Raw genomic sequence first — 16895 nt, forward strand, 5'->3', positions numbered from 1 at the left:
ATCCAGATGCTGTAGCAGGTACCAGGGAGCCACTAAAGATTCTTAGAGCAAAAGAGAGGCATGCCCAGCACTGCCATCCAACCCACCCAATGGCCTTCCCTTGAGATCCCACTCACTCTCCCAGCCACCTGGGGCAGTGCCATGGGAAGGGGCGGTGAACCTCTCCGAGGACAAAGAGGCTGCCTTCCTCCCCCACCCCGGAAGTGTCCCTCTCAGCCCCCCAGAGCTGACTCACAGCATGCGTGGCACAGTTGGCCACATGTTCATACTTCGTGGGCTGGTACCTCTTGTGGGCAGGGACCTGGCGGTTCATGAACCTGGAATGAGAGGCACAACTCCTGGAAGCTCGGCCAGGAAACTGGGAGCGGCTGCAGTCAGATTCCCATGAGGCCCGAAGACCTCAGCCCCTACGGGCAGGAAGAGAGGGTCCCTCTTCCTCCCCCTCTCACTTTCATCACACTTTTTTTTTAACTACCCAATATTTTCTGCCTAATCCACAATAAGGTTTTTGTTAGAAACCTTTGCTAAATGTTGGGGTGCAGCATTTTCCCGTTACGTGCAATGCCACACAGCACAGCTCCCCAAGGGCACAGCTCAGTGAAGGCGCCCACACGGCCCCACCAGGGAGGAGCAGAGCTCACTTCCCAGACCCCAGAGAGCTCCCTTATGCCCCCTCCCAGAGGGTATCTCCCCCCAATTCATTGCAGTTCAGGCTGTCCTGAACTTCCTATGGATGGGATCACAGTCCCTCCTTCGGGTTTCTTTGGCCCCAGGTGACTGTGAGATTCATTCATGGTGTCGATGCAGCCATCGGCTATCTTCCTTGTAGGACAGTATTCCACTGGGGGAGGCTCCACAATTCCTGTATCCAGTCGGCTGGAGGCAGACGTGCCAGTCAGGGCTAAGACTCTTATAAGCATTCACGTGTACACCTTTTGGAAGCATCTGCATTCATTTCTGCTGGACACAGGGCCACATGTGGAATTGCCAGGTGGCTTCAGCATTCCTGATATTTGGTGTCTTTTGGGAATCTTCCAGGACTCGTCCCCTCCCCTCCCTCCCTCGTTTGATTGGTACTGGAGTTCCACAAGCGGAGGGCACCACCACCACGCTTTCATGGAGGGGATTCAACAGTGCAGAGGCCAGGAGGGGACATGGCCCAGCGCCCAGCACTTGGCCCCAGGCTGGGCTGGTGCGACTCTGTGCAGGGGTGTGCATGTTGGGCTGGGAAGGTAAGCCTGGCTGGCCAGGGGCACAAGAATCTAAGAACTGGGGATTGAGATCTGCATGCAATTGGCTCTTGGGTCAGAAAGCAGGGCCAGCCCGGCAGGAGTCACCTGCTCAGCCCACACGGGCTCAGAATCAGGGAAGTAGACAGTTTGCCTTAGACTTCGCCAACCGTTGTCATTCACCAGATGGAGTTAAACTCCACTAAAACACCAAAAATTCTTCCCCAAGATCCCAGTTCTTCTAGTGAAGACCCACAAAAATGGGAAAGGAGTATATATGGTTCAGAACAAAGGGCTCAATATAGTACAGGTCAGAGATTTATTATGCAACTTCTGTTTGCTGGTGTCATGCTAGTACAGTTCACTGAGAATTTACTGAGCACTATCTGCATGCTGGATGGATGCCAAGTACAATTCACTGAGGAATTATAAGCACCTTCTATATGCTGGATCCATGCCAGTACAGCTTATAGAGCATTTATTAAACACCTTCTGTAGGCTGGCTCTACACTCAACGTGGGGACAGAGGGTTAGGATGACCTGGCCTCGCCCTCAGAGTTCAGCAGTCCTGAAGGTGTCAGGGCCAAGCAGAAATCCCAATTTAAGGTGATGCTTCTCATTCTCACAGGAAACATTTACTGTGTTCTGACTATGTGCTGGGTGGCAGTGGGTGTTCTGGGGGTTCAGAGGAAGGACACAGGGTAGGCAGAAGGCTCCTGAGAGGGGAAAGGTCCGCGCCATGTCTGTGGTTCCCAGGGCACAGGAACACACAATCCCCTGTGCCCAGCACAGCACCTGGCACCTGGTGGGCACCCTGCACACAAGTGTTAAATAAGTGAGGACTTGGCCTGGAGAAAGAACGGCAGGTGAGGTCAGGGCACTCCTGGCACAGGGACCAGCATGGACAGACAGGGAGTGTGCACGGCGTTTTGCAAGCAGTGCATGTGTGCAGGGTGGGAGTGAAGACTGGAAGGGTGGGGGTATCTACCAGGCGTGACATTGTCACTTGCCCTGGCACCCTTGGGATTTGTCTTTCCTATGCTGGCCCCTCGGCACATGGACTAGTCTGGGGTTCCCAATTTGTGGCCCCCATCCCCACTGCTCTCTGCTGGCATCTGTGGTCACTCTACCCGCGACAAAGCCAGGGTCATGCTGAGCCCATGAGACAGATGTGTAAACTAACCCCCCTCCTGTGCCCACCGCCACCCCCACCCCCACTATACAGCAAGTCCTAGGGCCAGGCTTCTCAGCTGAGCCGACCAGACGTCAGTGCTCCAACTCCCAGTCTGAACACCACGTGGGGCAGATTAGCAGGGCTACGGCCACAGAGATGAAGGACCTACTCCTGGAGGTGAGGGCCCCACGGGAGTACAACCTTCCCAGGAGCCCAAAACAACCATTCCATCATGAGCCCACCTTCTTGGTGGGTGGCCCGGAACGAAGTCATCGGTGGCCAAGACTGGCTTGTTAAATACAACGTAGCTACGACAAAGTGGTGTTACAGATTGAACTGTCTCCCCCGAATCCCAGTGTGGAAGTCCTAGCCCCCAGGGTCCAGAACATGGCCTTATCTAGAAACAGAACAGAGCAGGTGTAATTAGTAAAGATGAGGTCTCCCTGGAGGAGGCTGGGCCCTGCCCTGACATGACTTGGGGTCCTATAAGATGGGGAGATGACACAGAGGTGCACAGGGAGGAGGCCACGCAACACAGAGGCAGAGAAGGAATGAGGCGTCCACAGGCCAAGAAGCTCCGAGGATGGCCAGCTTCCCCAGATGCCCAGAGAGAGGCCCGGGACACATGCTCCCCCAGTGCCTTAGGAGAGAACGTACCCTGCTGGTGCCTCGATTCTGGATGCCTGGCCTCCAGAGCTGGGAGAGAGTAAATGTCTGTTGTCAGCCACCAGGTGTGCGGGCATTCAGCCCTAGAGACACTGACACAGGTCCACCAGTGTTAACTGGGATGGATTCAGAGTAAAGGCCCCCAGGGGGGATGTGCCATTTACACTCCCCCAGCTGGGCTAGGGGGGCAGAGGCCAACCTCTCTCCCAGCGGTGACACCAAGTCTCCGGTGGAGGGAGCTCTCCGGCACCTGTTTCCAGCTCTCCTCTGCCCCTGGCACACACATCAATGAGCCACCCAGGGCACCAGCTTCCCGAGGTCAAGGGTGGTGTCATCGTTGCCGTGGTGACCCTGGATGGACAGTTATTTATTTATTTTTGAGCGCCACAGAACTTCCCTTGTCCCTCACTGGAGCTGCAGCCACTGAATGCCGGGCAGAGAAAGAGGCCGGGAGACAGGGCCCCAGGGGCTGGGCACACGCCCAAGAAATGGAGTTCCCACCCACCCCCCAAACCAGTGACTTTTTCTTTAACTCCTTGTAGCCTAATATCTTTCTTCCTAAACCTCTAGGCAAGCATTTTAAGAGGACAATGAACTTATTGTTTAATTAATTTCTCATTTGCCCTTTTGATTTACATATGGTATAGTTTTTTTCTTTTTTCTTTTTTCCCACTGCACAGTTTCTTATGAATTTTGGAAAATGTGGAAAGTCGTCTATCACCAGAATCAAGATAAATAACAGATTTATCATCCCCTCAAAGTGCCCACATGCCCCATGGTACCCAAAACCTCTCCCCAGTCCCACACCCACTGCCAGGCTCTGTCCCTATAGCTCTGCCTTTCCCAGGATGTTCTGTAAATGGAGGCAGATGGTAGTCTTACAGCCGTTTTTTAATGTCTAATGAGAATTTATTGTACAAATTCAAAGTACATTCTTAGGGGAGGAGAATGTGCTTTGACGCCTAAACAGGTATTTACTTATTTTCCATTTAAAACACACCTGAGACAAACCTATTTTATACAAGAAGATGGACGTTCCTAAATCGAACATTACCGTTCTTGGCAATTATCCAAATAACCCTTCCATCCTCTTTTTCTCTGTATGGCCCTTTGAGTGTGGCCATTCTCACTCGGCCCAGTGCATGTAAGATTCAGCCATGTTGCTATGTGTACCAGTGGTTCCTTCCTTTTTATTGCTGGGCACCATTCCATTATATGGGCTATAATGGCTTGTTTACCCCATTCCCCAGGAGAAGGACAAGGGAATCATTTTCAACAGATGACATGCACAGGTAAACTTTAAAACGTTCCAGAACAGAGCTGGCAGTCAGACAGGCAGCTTTCAACATTATGGGAAATTTCCCTTAAAAGAATTGATATTTCTAGGAAGCAGGTAGTCACTGGTTAAACCAAAAGAGGAAACTGAGCCTGCCCGTCTCCTCTCTGGAGAACAGAATCCCCATTTTGCAGCCAGCCCATGCTGCTTAGATGGCCCCCAGGGCCACAGCATTTGATGGGGTGGGGAGGGCAACTCCCTGTGGAGGGCTCCCAGCCTGAGCGGAGATCCAGACCCACATGCTGGCAAGGGAACAAGGACAGAAGTTTGAATTCCTTCCTAAACTGGAGGGAGCAGGGGCCTTTGGAGCTAGACACAGCTGAGTGGAAAATCTTTGCATGGTCACTAAGGTGCTGTGTGTCCTAGAGAATATTAGTTACTGTCTCTGAGCTGCAGCTTCCTTGTATGTCAAGGAGCTAATACTACCTAGCCTGCAGGTACCTTAAGATAAGGGGGTGCCTGACACACAGCGGTGCTCAAAGAATTTTTTTCACCCCTCCCTGGGGAGCCCCCAAAGAGCCTAGACACTGTTTTCTTTCTGGTGTTTGACCCATCATAGAGTGTCCCATTTAAAGCCCACAACATCCTTGCAAAGTAAATGGTATTATTCCCCTTTGAAGATGAGGCTACAGAGGGTTAGGCCAGTGTTTTTCAATCTTGGCCACATATTGATGGATGGATGGATAAAATGTGGTCCATCCACACAGTAGTATATTATTGGGCCATAAAAAGGAATGATGTTTAAAAAAAAAAGGAATGATATTTTGATACCTGCCTACAATGTGTATAAGCCTCAAACACATAATGCTAATTGAAAGAAGACACAGAAGGTCACAAATTATATGGTTCCATTTACATGAAATATCCAGAATAAGCAAATCCATGGAGACAAAGAGCTATTGGCCGTTGCCCAGGGGTGAGGCGAGCAACTGCCGGATGGGTGCAGGATCTCCTCTGGGCATCCAGGTGCCACAGGACAGGGGTGAGACATGGCCCCAGGACCACAGCATGAACACCAGGTTCAGCAGGGACAGAAAACTGGCTTCGACTTATATGTCAACTCCAACCGATCAGCTGGTAGGGGCTGTCTAGAGTTGGAGAGTGACAAGGATTCTGAGAGTGACTCAGAGGTGGAGGGAAGGGAATGCAGCGATGAATTAGCAATGTCTGCCATGGGTACAGACATCCCCAATTTACGGGTTACCCAAATACTTCCAATGTCCTCCTCTCTGCATCTTGTTATAAACTGAGCATGGCCAAGATCATAACGGCCACTTTATACAGGGATTCAGAGAAGCTAAGCTCCAAGCCAGGGGGGAGATGCAGCTATGACTGGGACCCAGACCTTCTGACTCCTAGTCTATACCTCCCACTGTGCAAGCTTTCCCTTTCCAGCCTTGCCTGTGGTTCTGATGGGAAGGGTTCTGCCATCTGTCTTTTACACTATATAACGTATCTGGGCATCCTTTCCAGGAAAGAGGACTGGTTGTGGCCCTGGTGGCAAAGGATGGGAAGGGACAGAGCCGTTTGCCAGCTACTGAAATCACCATTTCATTGGCCAGTAGTCAGAGCAGCTCTGGTTGCAAGTTGTCCTGGGATCATCCCCAGGCCCCCTGAACCCTGGCTTTGTTAGTCCCTCCCACCTTGGAAAGTCCACACCAAGACTCCCAGGTCTCATGGGCCAGGAAAGAGCCCCAGAGGACCCAGAAGCACATGAGCCAGTGCCAAGGCCAAGAACAAAAATGCAGGTAGCAACTGCATGAGCCAGAAGACCCTGCATTCCCAGGGCATCAGCTTCCTCAGTTTCCTGTCCCCAACTCAGAGCCTGCAATTCCTCCTCACCCTAGGGAGGCACTCTCATGGCCCATAGTCACCGTGCCTCTGGGCCTTCCACACACTGTATCTTTGCTTAAAAATCCCTTTTCTTCTTCTCCAACTGAAGAACTCCTATTCGGCCTTCAAAGCCCAGGTCAAAAGACCCCTCTGAAAAGCCTTCCTTGATCCCTACCCTCACACCACCATCCAGACTGGGTCACAACCTGCCTCTGCCTCCTCCAGGGTGCTACGCAGGTTGTTGCTCGCTTGGAATGTCCTTCCCTCTCTTCTCCTGGAGCACTCCTAGGCAGGGAAAGTACTGTCTTCCTTTCGACTCCATGACTGCCTATGCGACACTTACCATGGCACAAGACATGGATTTGGGTGTTTCTGGGTCTTCCGGCCCCTCGACTGAAATGAGGGGACTGGCCCTGAATCTTCTTCACCTTCCTAGCACCATGGCAGAGTCAGGCATGCAACAGGTAGTGGCTGGCAAATAACTGAATAATCAGTCGTCTTGGGGCATTTATTAAGTCATTCAGACTCGAGATAACAAGGCCAAGGCTGCTCTACATCCAAAAGCAACAGGATACACATTCTTCTCAAGTGCACATGGAACATTCTCCAGAATAGACCACATACTAGGCCACAAAAAGAGCCTCAGTAAATTCCAAAAGACTGAAATCCTACCAACCAACTTTTCAGACCACAAAGGCATAAAACTAGAAATAAACTGTACAAAGAAAGCAAAAAGGCTCACAAACACATGGAGGCTTAACAACATGCTCCTAAATAATCAATGGATCAATGACCAAATCAAAATGGAGATCCAGCAATATATGGAAACAAACGACGACAACAACACTAAGCCCCAACTTCTGTGGGACACAGCAAAAGCAGTCTTAAGAGGAAAGTATATAGCAATCCAAGCATATTTAAAAAAGGAAGAACAATCCCAAATGAATGGTCTAATGTCATAATTATTGAAATTGGAAAAAGAAGAACAAATGAGGCCTAAGGTCAGCAGAAGGAGGGACATAAAAAAGATCAGAGAAGAAATAAACAAAATTGAGAAGAATAAAACAATAGCAAAAATCAATGAAACCAAGAGCTGGTTCTTCGAGAAAATAAACAAAATAGATAAGCCTCTAGCCAGACTTATTAAGAGGAAAAGAGAGTCAACACAAATCAACAGTATCAGAAACGAGAAAGGAAAAATCACGACGGACCCCACAGAAATACAAAGAATTATTAGAGAATACTATGAAAACCTATATGCTGACAAGCTGGGAAACCTAGGAGAAATGGACAACTTCCTAGAAAAATACAACCTTCCAAGACTGACCCAAAAGAAACAGAAAATCTAAACAGACCAATTACCAGCAATGAAATTAAAGCGGTAATCAAAAAACTACCAAAGAACAAAACCCCTGGGCCAGATGGATTTACCTCAGAATTTTATCAGACATACAGGGAAGACATAATACCCATCTCCTTAAAGTTTTCCAAAAAATAGAAGAGGAGGGGATACTCTCAAACTCATTCTATTAAGCTAACATCACCCTAATACCAAAACCAGGCAAAGACCCCACCAAAAAAGAAAACTACAGACCAATATCCCTGATGAACGTAGATGCAAAAATACTCAACAAAATATTAGCAAACAATTCAAAAATACATCAAAAGGATCGTACACCATGACCAAGTGGGATTCATCCCAGGGATGCAAGGATGGCACAACATTCGAAAGTCCATCAACATCATCCACCACATCAACAAAAAGAAAGACAAAAACCACATGATCATCTCCATAGATGCTGAAAAAGCATTTGACAAAGTTCAACATCCATTCATGATAAAAACTCTCAGCAAAATGGGAATAGAGGGCAAGTACCTCAACATAATAAAGGCCATCTATGAAAAACCCACAGCCAACATTATATTGAACAGCGAGAAACTGAAAGCTTTTCCTCTGAGATCGGGAACTAGACAGGGATGCCCACTCTCCCCACTGTTATTTAACATAGTACTGGAGGTCCTAGCCACGGCAATCAGACAAAACAAAAAAATACAAGGAATCCAGATTGGTAAAGAAGAAGTTAAACTGTTACTATTTGCAGATGACATGATACTGTACATAAAAAACCCTAAAGACTCCACTCCAAAACTACTAGAACTGATATCGGAATACAGCAAAGTTGCAGGATACAAAATCAACACACAGAAATCTGTGGCTTTCCTATACACTAACAATGAACCAACAGAAAGAGAAATCAGGAAAACAACTCCATTCACAATTGCATCAAAAAAATAAAATACCTAGGAATAAACCTAACCAAAGAAGTGAAAGACTTATACTCTGAAAACTACAAGTCACTCTTAAGAGAAATTAAAGGGGACACTAACAAATGGAAACTCATCCCATGCTCCTGGCTAGGAAGAATTAATATCATCAAAATGGCCATCCTGCCCAAAGCAATATACAGATTTGATGCAATCCCTATGAAACTACCAGCAACATTCTTCAATGAACTGGAACAAATAATTCAAAAATTCATATGGAAACACCAAAGACCCCGAATAGCTAAAGCAATCCTGAGAAAGAAGAATAAAGTAGAGGGGATCTCACTCCCCAACTTCAAGCTCTATTATAAAGCCATAGTAATCAAGACAATTTGGTACTGGCACAAGAACAGAGCCACAGACCAATGGAACAGACTAGAGAATCCAGACATTAACCCAGACATATATGTTCAATTAATATTTGATAAAGGAGCCATGGACATACAATGGCGAAATGACAGTCTCTTCAACAGATGGTGCTAGCAAAACTGGACAGCTACATGTAGGAGAATGAAACTGGACCATTGTCTAACACCATATACAAAAGTAAACTCAAAATGGATCAAAGACCTGAATGTAAGTCATGAAACCATTAAACTCTTGGAAAAAAACATAGGCAAAAACCTCTTAGACATAATCATGAGTGACCTCTTCTTGAACATATCTCCCCGGGCAAGGAAAACAACAGCAAAAATGAACAAGTGGGACTATATTAAGCTGAAAAGCTTCTGTACAGCAAAAGACACCATCCATACAACAAAAAGGAACCCTACAGTATGGGAGAATATGACACATCCGATAAAGGCTTGACGTCCAGAATATATAAAGAGCTCACACACCTCAACAAACAAAAAACAAATTACCCAATTAAAAAATGGGCAGAGGAACTGAACAGATGGTTCTCCAAAAAAGAAATACAGATGGCCAACAGACACATGAAAAGATGCTCCATATTGCTAATTATCAGAGAAATGCAAATTAAAACTACAATGAGGTATCACCTCATACCAGTAAGGATGGCTGCCATTCAAAAGACAAACAACAACAAATGTTGGTGAGGCTGTGGAGAAAGGGGAACCCTCCTACACTGCTGGTGGGAATGTAAATTAGTTCAACCATTGTAGAAAGCAGTATGGAGGTACATCAAAATGCTCAAAACAGACATACCATTTGACCCAGGAATTGCACTCCTAGGAATTTACCCTAAGAATGCAGCAATCAAGTATGAGAAAGACCAATGCACCCCTATGTTTATTGCAGCACTATTCACAATAGCCAAGAATTGGAAGCAACCTAAATGTCCATCGATAGATGAATGGATAAAGAAGATACGGTACATATACACAATGGAATACTACTCAGCCATAAGAAAAGGGCAAATCCCACCATTTGCAGCAACATGGATGGAGCTGGAGGGTATTATGCTCAGTGAAACAAGCCAAGCGGAGAAAGAGAAATACCAAATGATTTCACTCATCTGTGGAGTATAAGAACAAAGGAAAAACTGAAGGAACAAAACAGCAGCAGAATCACAGAACTCAAGAATGGACTAACAGGTGCCAAAGGGAAAGGGACTGGGGAGGATGGGTGGGTAGGGAGGGATAAGGGGGGGGAGAAAAAGGGGGGTATTAAGATTAGCATGCATGGGGAAGTGGGAGAAATGGGAGGACTGTACAACACAGAGTAGACAAGTAGTGATTCTATAACATTTTGCTACGCTGATGGACAGTGACTGTAAAGGGGTATATACGGGGGACCTGGTATAGGAGAGAGCCTAGTAAACAAAATATTCGTCATGTAAGTGTAGATTAATGATTAAAAAAAAAGCAGTTCCTGTGTGGTGACCTCCAATGAGTTCTACACAATGATATAAAGGGCATATAAAAGTGTAGGCAAAGGGTCTGTTTGTGTTTATACAGAGGATCAAAGCCTAATTTGGCTACCCCGAAAATGAACTAAGATACGATATGAAGAACTTCCAACACTAACCCCAACAAAGATCCATGCACTGCTACAGGTATAGATGCACCCATCCCACCAGTTCCTGGACTTGCCATGGGAATGAAGAAGGAGATATCTAAGCTGGCCTGTGCATACAGTAAAACAACAAATTTGACTGGATCTGTACTGTTGGAACTCAACCAAGAATTAGGAGAAGTGCAAATTGTAGCGCTCCAAAATCTTACAACTACAGACTATTTACTGTTAAAAGAACATATGGGATGTGAACAGTCCCCAGGAATGGGTTGTTTTAATTTGTCTGATTTCTCTCAGACTGTTCAAGTTCAGTTGGACAATATCCACCATATCATAGATAAGTTTTCACATATGCCTAAGGTGCCTAACTGGTTTTCTTGGTTTCGCTGGAGATGGCTGGTAATTACAGGTATGCTTTGGTTACGTAACTGTACTCCTATTATGTTAATGTATGTGCGCAATTTAATTAGTAGTTTAAAACCTATACATGCTGAAGTTACTCTACAAGAAGATATGTCAAAGAAATAATCAATCTTCCCATGTTTTCATCCGCCTGCTACTTCTATAGCTTTTCTTCTTCCTTCCTAATTACAACCCTTAAATAGAATTCGTGCCTCATATCGAATTTACCGAGTATCATAATTCTTCCAAGTGGTAAAGACACCTCAAGACAAATGCTGGGCATAGAAGCCACAGGGCATAAATATACAAAGAAGTAAAAAGCTAACCTTTTCAAACAATAAGGCTTCTCTCTCACTTACCAACTTTACATTTCCCTGTATGGCCCCGGAAGGGGACTGGTTAGCCAGAGACGGGTAAGATTCCTCAAGGGAGGAACAACCTAAGACAGGCACAGTCGCAGGGGGGCCATCAGGTGAGAAAATGGGGATCAACAGAGGTGAGGCTTAGAACCTCCCCACCCCATTTTGAGAGAAATCTTCTGCATCCGTGGATGTTTTGTTGCCCTTGTCTAGCTTGGATTAACACATAGTCTCAGGCACACACCTGATCATCTACATTTTCTCTCTTACAGCACCAAACTATGTTTTCTACCTTTAGCTTGTATCTACCTACCACTTCAGCATTTTATTAAAAATAATAATAATAGAGAAATGTGGTATCCACATATAAATCAAGTATAAAAATCAAATGAGTATTCATATTTGAACTGACTGTTTATAGTTCATGATGCATGAGCAAAACCAAAAGCTTCTGTGCTGACTGCCCTTGCACTGTTCACCATGTAATTTACTCACTATGTAAGAATTTGTTCTCCATCTAAGAACTTGTGCATTATGCTTCAGAAGAATGGAAACTGATGAAAATTAGGCTTGGGGTGGATTGATGATTGTGCATTGAGCATTGACTCCCCTATACAGAATTTTATTGTTGTTAACAACCATTTGATCAATAAATATGAGAGATGCCCTCACAAAAAAAAGATATATATATATACACACTTCCAATTGTAAAATAAATAAGTAACTGGGATGTAATGTATAGCATAAGGAATATAGTCAAAATATTGTAACAACTTGGTATGGTGATAGCTGGTACCTAGAATTATCATGTATATAAATGTTGAATCACTGTTGTACACCTGAAACTAATGTAATACTGTGTGTCAACTATTCTTCAATAAAAATAATTATCTAAAAAAAAAAAAACAAGGCCAAGGCTGGCTGGCCACCTGCCCCTGTCCCACCTCCTGGGCCTCCCACCCCAGAGCCTGAGCTGAGCACATCCAGCTGCTCGCTCTCCCCTCCTGCTCCCCCACTTCACCTGGAGGAGTCAGGCCCAGCCTCAGAGCTTCTGCAGTTGTTCCCTCTCCTATGGCCTGGGCCCAGGCCTGCAGCCCCCAGAGAGAAGCAGGCCGCCTCTCTTGCAGTTGAGCCTAACCCAGAAGAACCTGCAGCTGCCCCTCCCGGGCTGGGACTGTGCCTAGAGGCGGCAGCCCTGGGTCCCCAGGACAGAGGACTAAAGACAATTGTCCAGGCTTCCAGACAAAGGGGGTCTGTCTGTCAGTCTGTCCCACGGAGGCAAGGCCAGCCCAGGGCCGAGGTAGCCTCAGGCCCTCAGCACCCTCTCCCTGTCCAGCTTGGCTGTGGGCTGCTTCTTTGTGTCCATTGATGAATTCAGGTTCCTCCTGCGGAGCAGAGAGTACCTTGCCTCCCTCTTTGGGAAACAGCAGGGGAAACAGTGTTTGGGCTGGTGCCACCTCACCGAGCCATGGGCTCAAAAACCCCAGCGGGGACAGAGCGGGAAGCAGAAAGGGGACACAAGGGAAGGACCGAGACCAGATGGGGTGCTGGACCTAAGGATCCCAGCACCGTCTGCAGGAGGGAAGTCCGGCCCCGGCTACTGCACCTGGCACTCCATGTGAACTGCACTCCCTGAAGCTGTGCGCCTGGCAGCCCTGGCCCAACAGACCTGGGGCCGGACCCAGCCCTACACCCTCCCCGAGGCCCCCTGGGGAATCACCTTCCCTCTGGGATAATGACAGTCTGTTCTCGGATTCCTCCCACTAAAATGAAGCTGCACTCACTTCCAGGCTGCTCTCCAAACTCCAAGGCTTGCAGTGCTGGGCTATCAAGGCCATTTTTCAGATGCGGAAACCCCTCAGAAAGGGTGAAGCCAGACCCTGACTCTGGGATGCCAAGCAACAGGGGCTCCTCAGGGGCATCTCCTTGGGCCCTGCCAACACAGTGTGGGCCTGCAGCCCCCACAGCTAAGGCCACCCTGGGCAGGGGCATCTGTCCTCCTCCAATGGCCTCTTGAAGAGACAGGCCACCCCTGAACTGCCCCCATCCTAAACCCAGTGTGCCACCCTCCGGCCACATCTTCGTCTCTGCACATCCCCCTCCCCAATGTCACGATATGGTTTCAATCCAGAACATTCCCGGTGCACTCATAGAAAAATAATGCCCTCCTCCTTACCCAGAACTCTGACCACAAATCCTAAGGCCTCTAAGGTGTATGTCCCAGACTGGGATCTACTGGGACGAACTTCATGGAGAAAACCAGCAAGTTTCTCCCCACTGCCGGGGCACCATTAGCTGGGGCTCACCTGGGGGAAGCAAAGGCAGCTCTAATTCCACAGGTGAGGAGCCGCTCCAGGGCCTGTGGAACATGGCAGAGGCCCTGAGCAGCCACACCTGCCAACACAGTGCCACACACCCTGGCATAGCCTGGCCCTGCCAGTGGCCAAGGATCCAGGGTACCATCCCGGGGCAGGGGGGAGCTGCAGAAACTCCAAAGCAGAGGGCTCTCTGACTTGGTGAAACTGGTTTTCAGCCCAACCCCATCCCCTATGACCAGGATCCAGGCCTCCATTCCTGAACGGGGTGCCTGCCTGCTGCAAAGAATCAGATTCCCCCAGAGACACACCTTCCATGGCAAAATGCACACGTGTACACACGCACACACACTGGGCACATCCAGGGGTTCACAGAGGCCGAAACACCACCTACAGGCCCTAAAACATATCTACTTACAAACAGCATTGGGCCTTTCCTTCCCCCAAGGCCTTTCTCCTGGATGATAATGACCACCCAGCCACTCTGGACACTGAGGGCAGGGACGACCAGGGCTGAGGGTCTTCGTTAGGGGAGGATGCTGAACATCCCAAACTGGCCCGATGAAGCCACTGACTCCAACAACAATCACCAACGATGCAGAGATTGATGGCAGGTTGCTGAACAACGGGACATTCAAAGGAGGGCGAGAGACGGGCGATTTCCTCGGAGGCCCCAGATCATCTCAGCCTTGTGGGAAATGGGATGGACAGATGTCTCATGCCTCCCTGAAAGATGCGGTGCGGAGCTTCTTGCCTTTCTAGCCATGACCGTCGGACCCTGAATCTGATCAAGCCTCTGCCACGAGCCCCACGGGAAAGAATAAATGCGAATTTGCTAGGACTCAGTAAAGCCCACCATCCTGTTCCTCAGCCACACTGGCTACATCTGAAGGGAGTTACTGGTGATGCTCTCAGGCATGATGGGGTCCAGTGGCTAAGGAAGAGACCATCCTCACCAGTTAGAAATAGGGACTGATGTAACGTCATCTGGGATTTGTTCTCAAAGACCAGACAGAGAAAAAGCAGAGATAAGCAAATTTGCCACAATGTTAGTATTCACTACAGGGAGGCCACAAGCGTCAGCAGTTCATTATGCTAGTCTCTCATTATCATGAACAAGTTTGCCTAACAAGAGGACGAGAATATTTACATAACCTCAAATACTCCACTCCCTGATACTACTAACTACCAAGACAAGCAGTAACACTGCAGAGAGCCTGGTGGATGCCAGCGTGACCAAGCGAGCAGGGTTAACATTGGCTGACAGGCACCGAGGACGTGTCCTCTCCGCTAAGTTGCCGAGAAGAACCAGCATAGTGTCTGCCACACGCAGAGCCTCTGTCCAACTAGGAAAAACTGCCTCTGACAGGAAGCCACAGTCTAGGAAGCAGCTGGCCTGGACACCTGAGAACGCGAAGGTCTGGGGACAGAGCAAGACTGCCGGTGGATTCCAGAGCAGAGGGCTGGGGACACGCCACAGTGCACCCGCATCAGATCCCAATCAGAGGCATCTGCTGAAGGTGGCACCCGGGGCGGAGATCGCGGCACCAGGAAGAATGTGGATGTGGGCTCAGCTACATCACAGCTAAAGCCCCTCTCATATTTAATAAAAGATCTGCATATTTACCATTTTCAGTAAGATTCCTTTTTTAATGTTTTCTTAAATCATAGCAAAATACTCATAAGTTTACCATTTTAACTACTCTTCAGTGTCCAATTCAGTGGCGTGAAGCACATTCCATTGTTGAGCAGCATCCCCGCCATCCGTGTCCAGAACCTTTTCATCTTCCCAAATTCAAACTGTCCCCATTAAATACCAATCCCCCAGCCCCCAGTGCCCACCCTTCTACTCTGTCTCCATGATTGTGACGACTCTAGAGACCTCATGTAAGTGGGATCACCCAGTGTTCATCCTTTTATTTATGAGCTTATTAGTATGATGTAATAATAACATTTTGTTATTAAGTTTATTAGCATAATGTCCTCAAGGTTCATCCATGTTGCAGTATGTATCAGAACTTCCTTTCTTTTAAAGGCTAAATTTTCTTTGTTTTAAATCTCTCTCCATAAGGGCACACCTTGGTACTGAGCAAATACATTCTGAAGGCTCTGGGGTAAAGGGCCACACTGGCAAGTAAGCCTCCTGTGGTCTGCAAGGGAAGAAAGCAGATGTCCCCCAAACGGCCCCTACAGGCCCCCGCCAGCCACTACCTGCCCACCCCCCAGATCCCAGGAAGCCCCCTACTACTTTACTTCTGCGGCAGTCTCCGGAGTAGCCTCCTCTCTCTAGTTCCTCCCCTTCCGGGACACAGACCTTGCTGCTCTCAGCCTGAAAGCCCCACGGAGCCACAGGAGGAAGGCCAGCTGTGGGGCACACCCCAGGGCCCTTGGGGGCCAGCCCGCATGCTCCCCACTGCCGGCTCAGGCCTCCACCTCACAGACTCTTCCCTTGGCACCTCCGCACCTCCCTCTTCCACCCCCACCAGAACTCCTTTTCACCCTGAAGGCCCCACACCAAATGCTCTGGGTACCTGCAGTTTTTACCCACCTAGCATCTATCCCCTCTCAATCCTGTACCAGCACCCACTCTCATTTACAGCTACGCCTTCCCTCACCCCATTGGGCTCAGGTGGAGCTGCACCCCACCCCAACCCCGAGCCCTGCCTGACTCCCAAACTCCAAGCTTCAAAGGAGGAGTTGAGACTGAGGCCTGGAGTAGTCCTTCCCTTGAACCTGGTGACAGGTTCCAGGGTGGACATGCAGTCCAAGCCAGGACAAGGAGACTCGATTACAGAACAGTGGTGATCCTGCAGGGAAAAGTAAACTCTCAGTCCACGAAGGCTGTAGATGGTCCAGTCTTCTTTGAGGCCCTGGATCCAGCTGTACCTGAAACCTAAACTCATAGAATTTTCAGTTCTCAACACCAAGTAATTTATTTTTTTATTTTTTCCCTTCCTCCTCCTCCTCCCTCCTCTTCCTTCCTTCTCTTTTTGCTTTAAACCAGTTCAAACTGAGGCTTCTGTTACTCATAACCGAAAGTAACAAATCCACCCTCAAGAGCTCCTTGCTCTAGCACTCAAGCACAAACCATACGTTTCCAGGACATTTATCAGTATCTCAATTATGCATAGGTTCACATAGTATTATTAGGAAACTGAGTCCTCCTCTACACTATGAGCTTCTGGAGGGGAGGGGACAAGCCTTGCATAGGATTAATTTTTGTGCCCCAACCCATGGCTCTCAACAAGGTTTTTGAATGAACCAATGAACCAACTAACC

At 48.0% G+C, this 16895-nt stretch overlaps 1 protein-coding gene across 13 annotated transcripts in view; it reads right to left on the minus strand.

The window, feature by feature from the left end:
- Positions 1-16895, minus strand: part of LOC108392108 (monocyte to macrophage differentiation factor 2) — a 114534-nt gene that overhangs the window by 84122 nt on the left and 13517 nt on the right. For 10 of the 13 annotated variants that reach the window (XR_012122099.1, XM_037008063.2, XM_073214968.1 and 7 more), the window contains exon 2: positions 236-317. The exons of 2 other annotated variants lie outside the window; for them this stretch is intronic. Coding sequence is in view for 10 of the 11 variants with exons in the window: in XM_037008063.2 (XP_036863958.2) it covers positions 236-317 (82 nt within the window). In the remaining variant the exon portion in view is untranslated. Of the gene's footprint in view, positions 1-235; positions 318-2645; positions 2746-16895 lie in introns of those variants that run through there. One more of the 13 variants, XM_037008056.2, reaches the window with a different exon arrangement.

The sequence above is a fragment of the Manis javanica genome, chromosome 10, assembly GCF_040802235.1.
Source record: "Manis javanica isolate MJ-LG chromosome 10, MJ_LKY, whole genome shotgun sequence".
In the NCBI taxonomy this organism is placed as follows: Eukaryota; Metazoa; Chordata; class Mammalia; order Pholidota; family Manidae; genus Manis; species Manis javanica.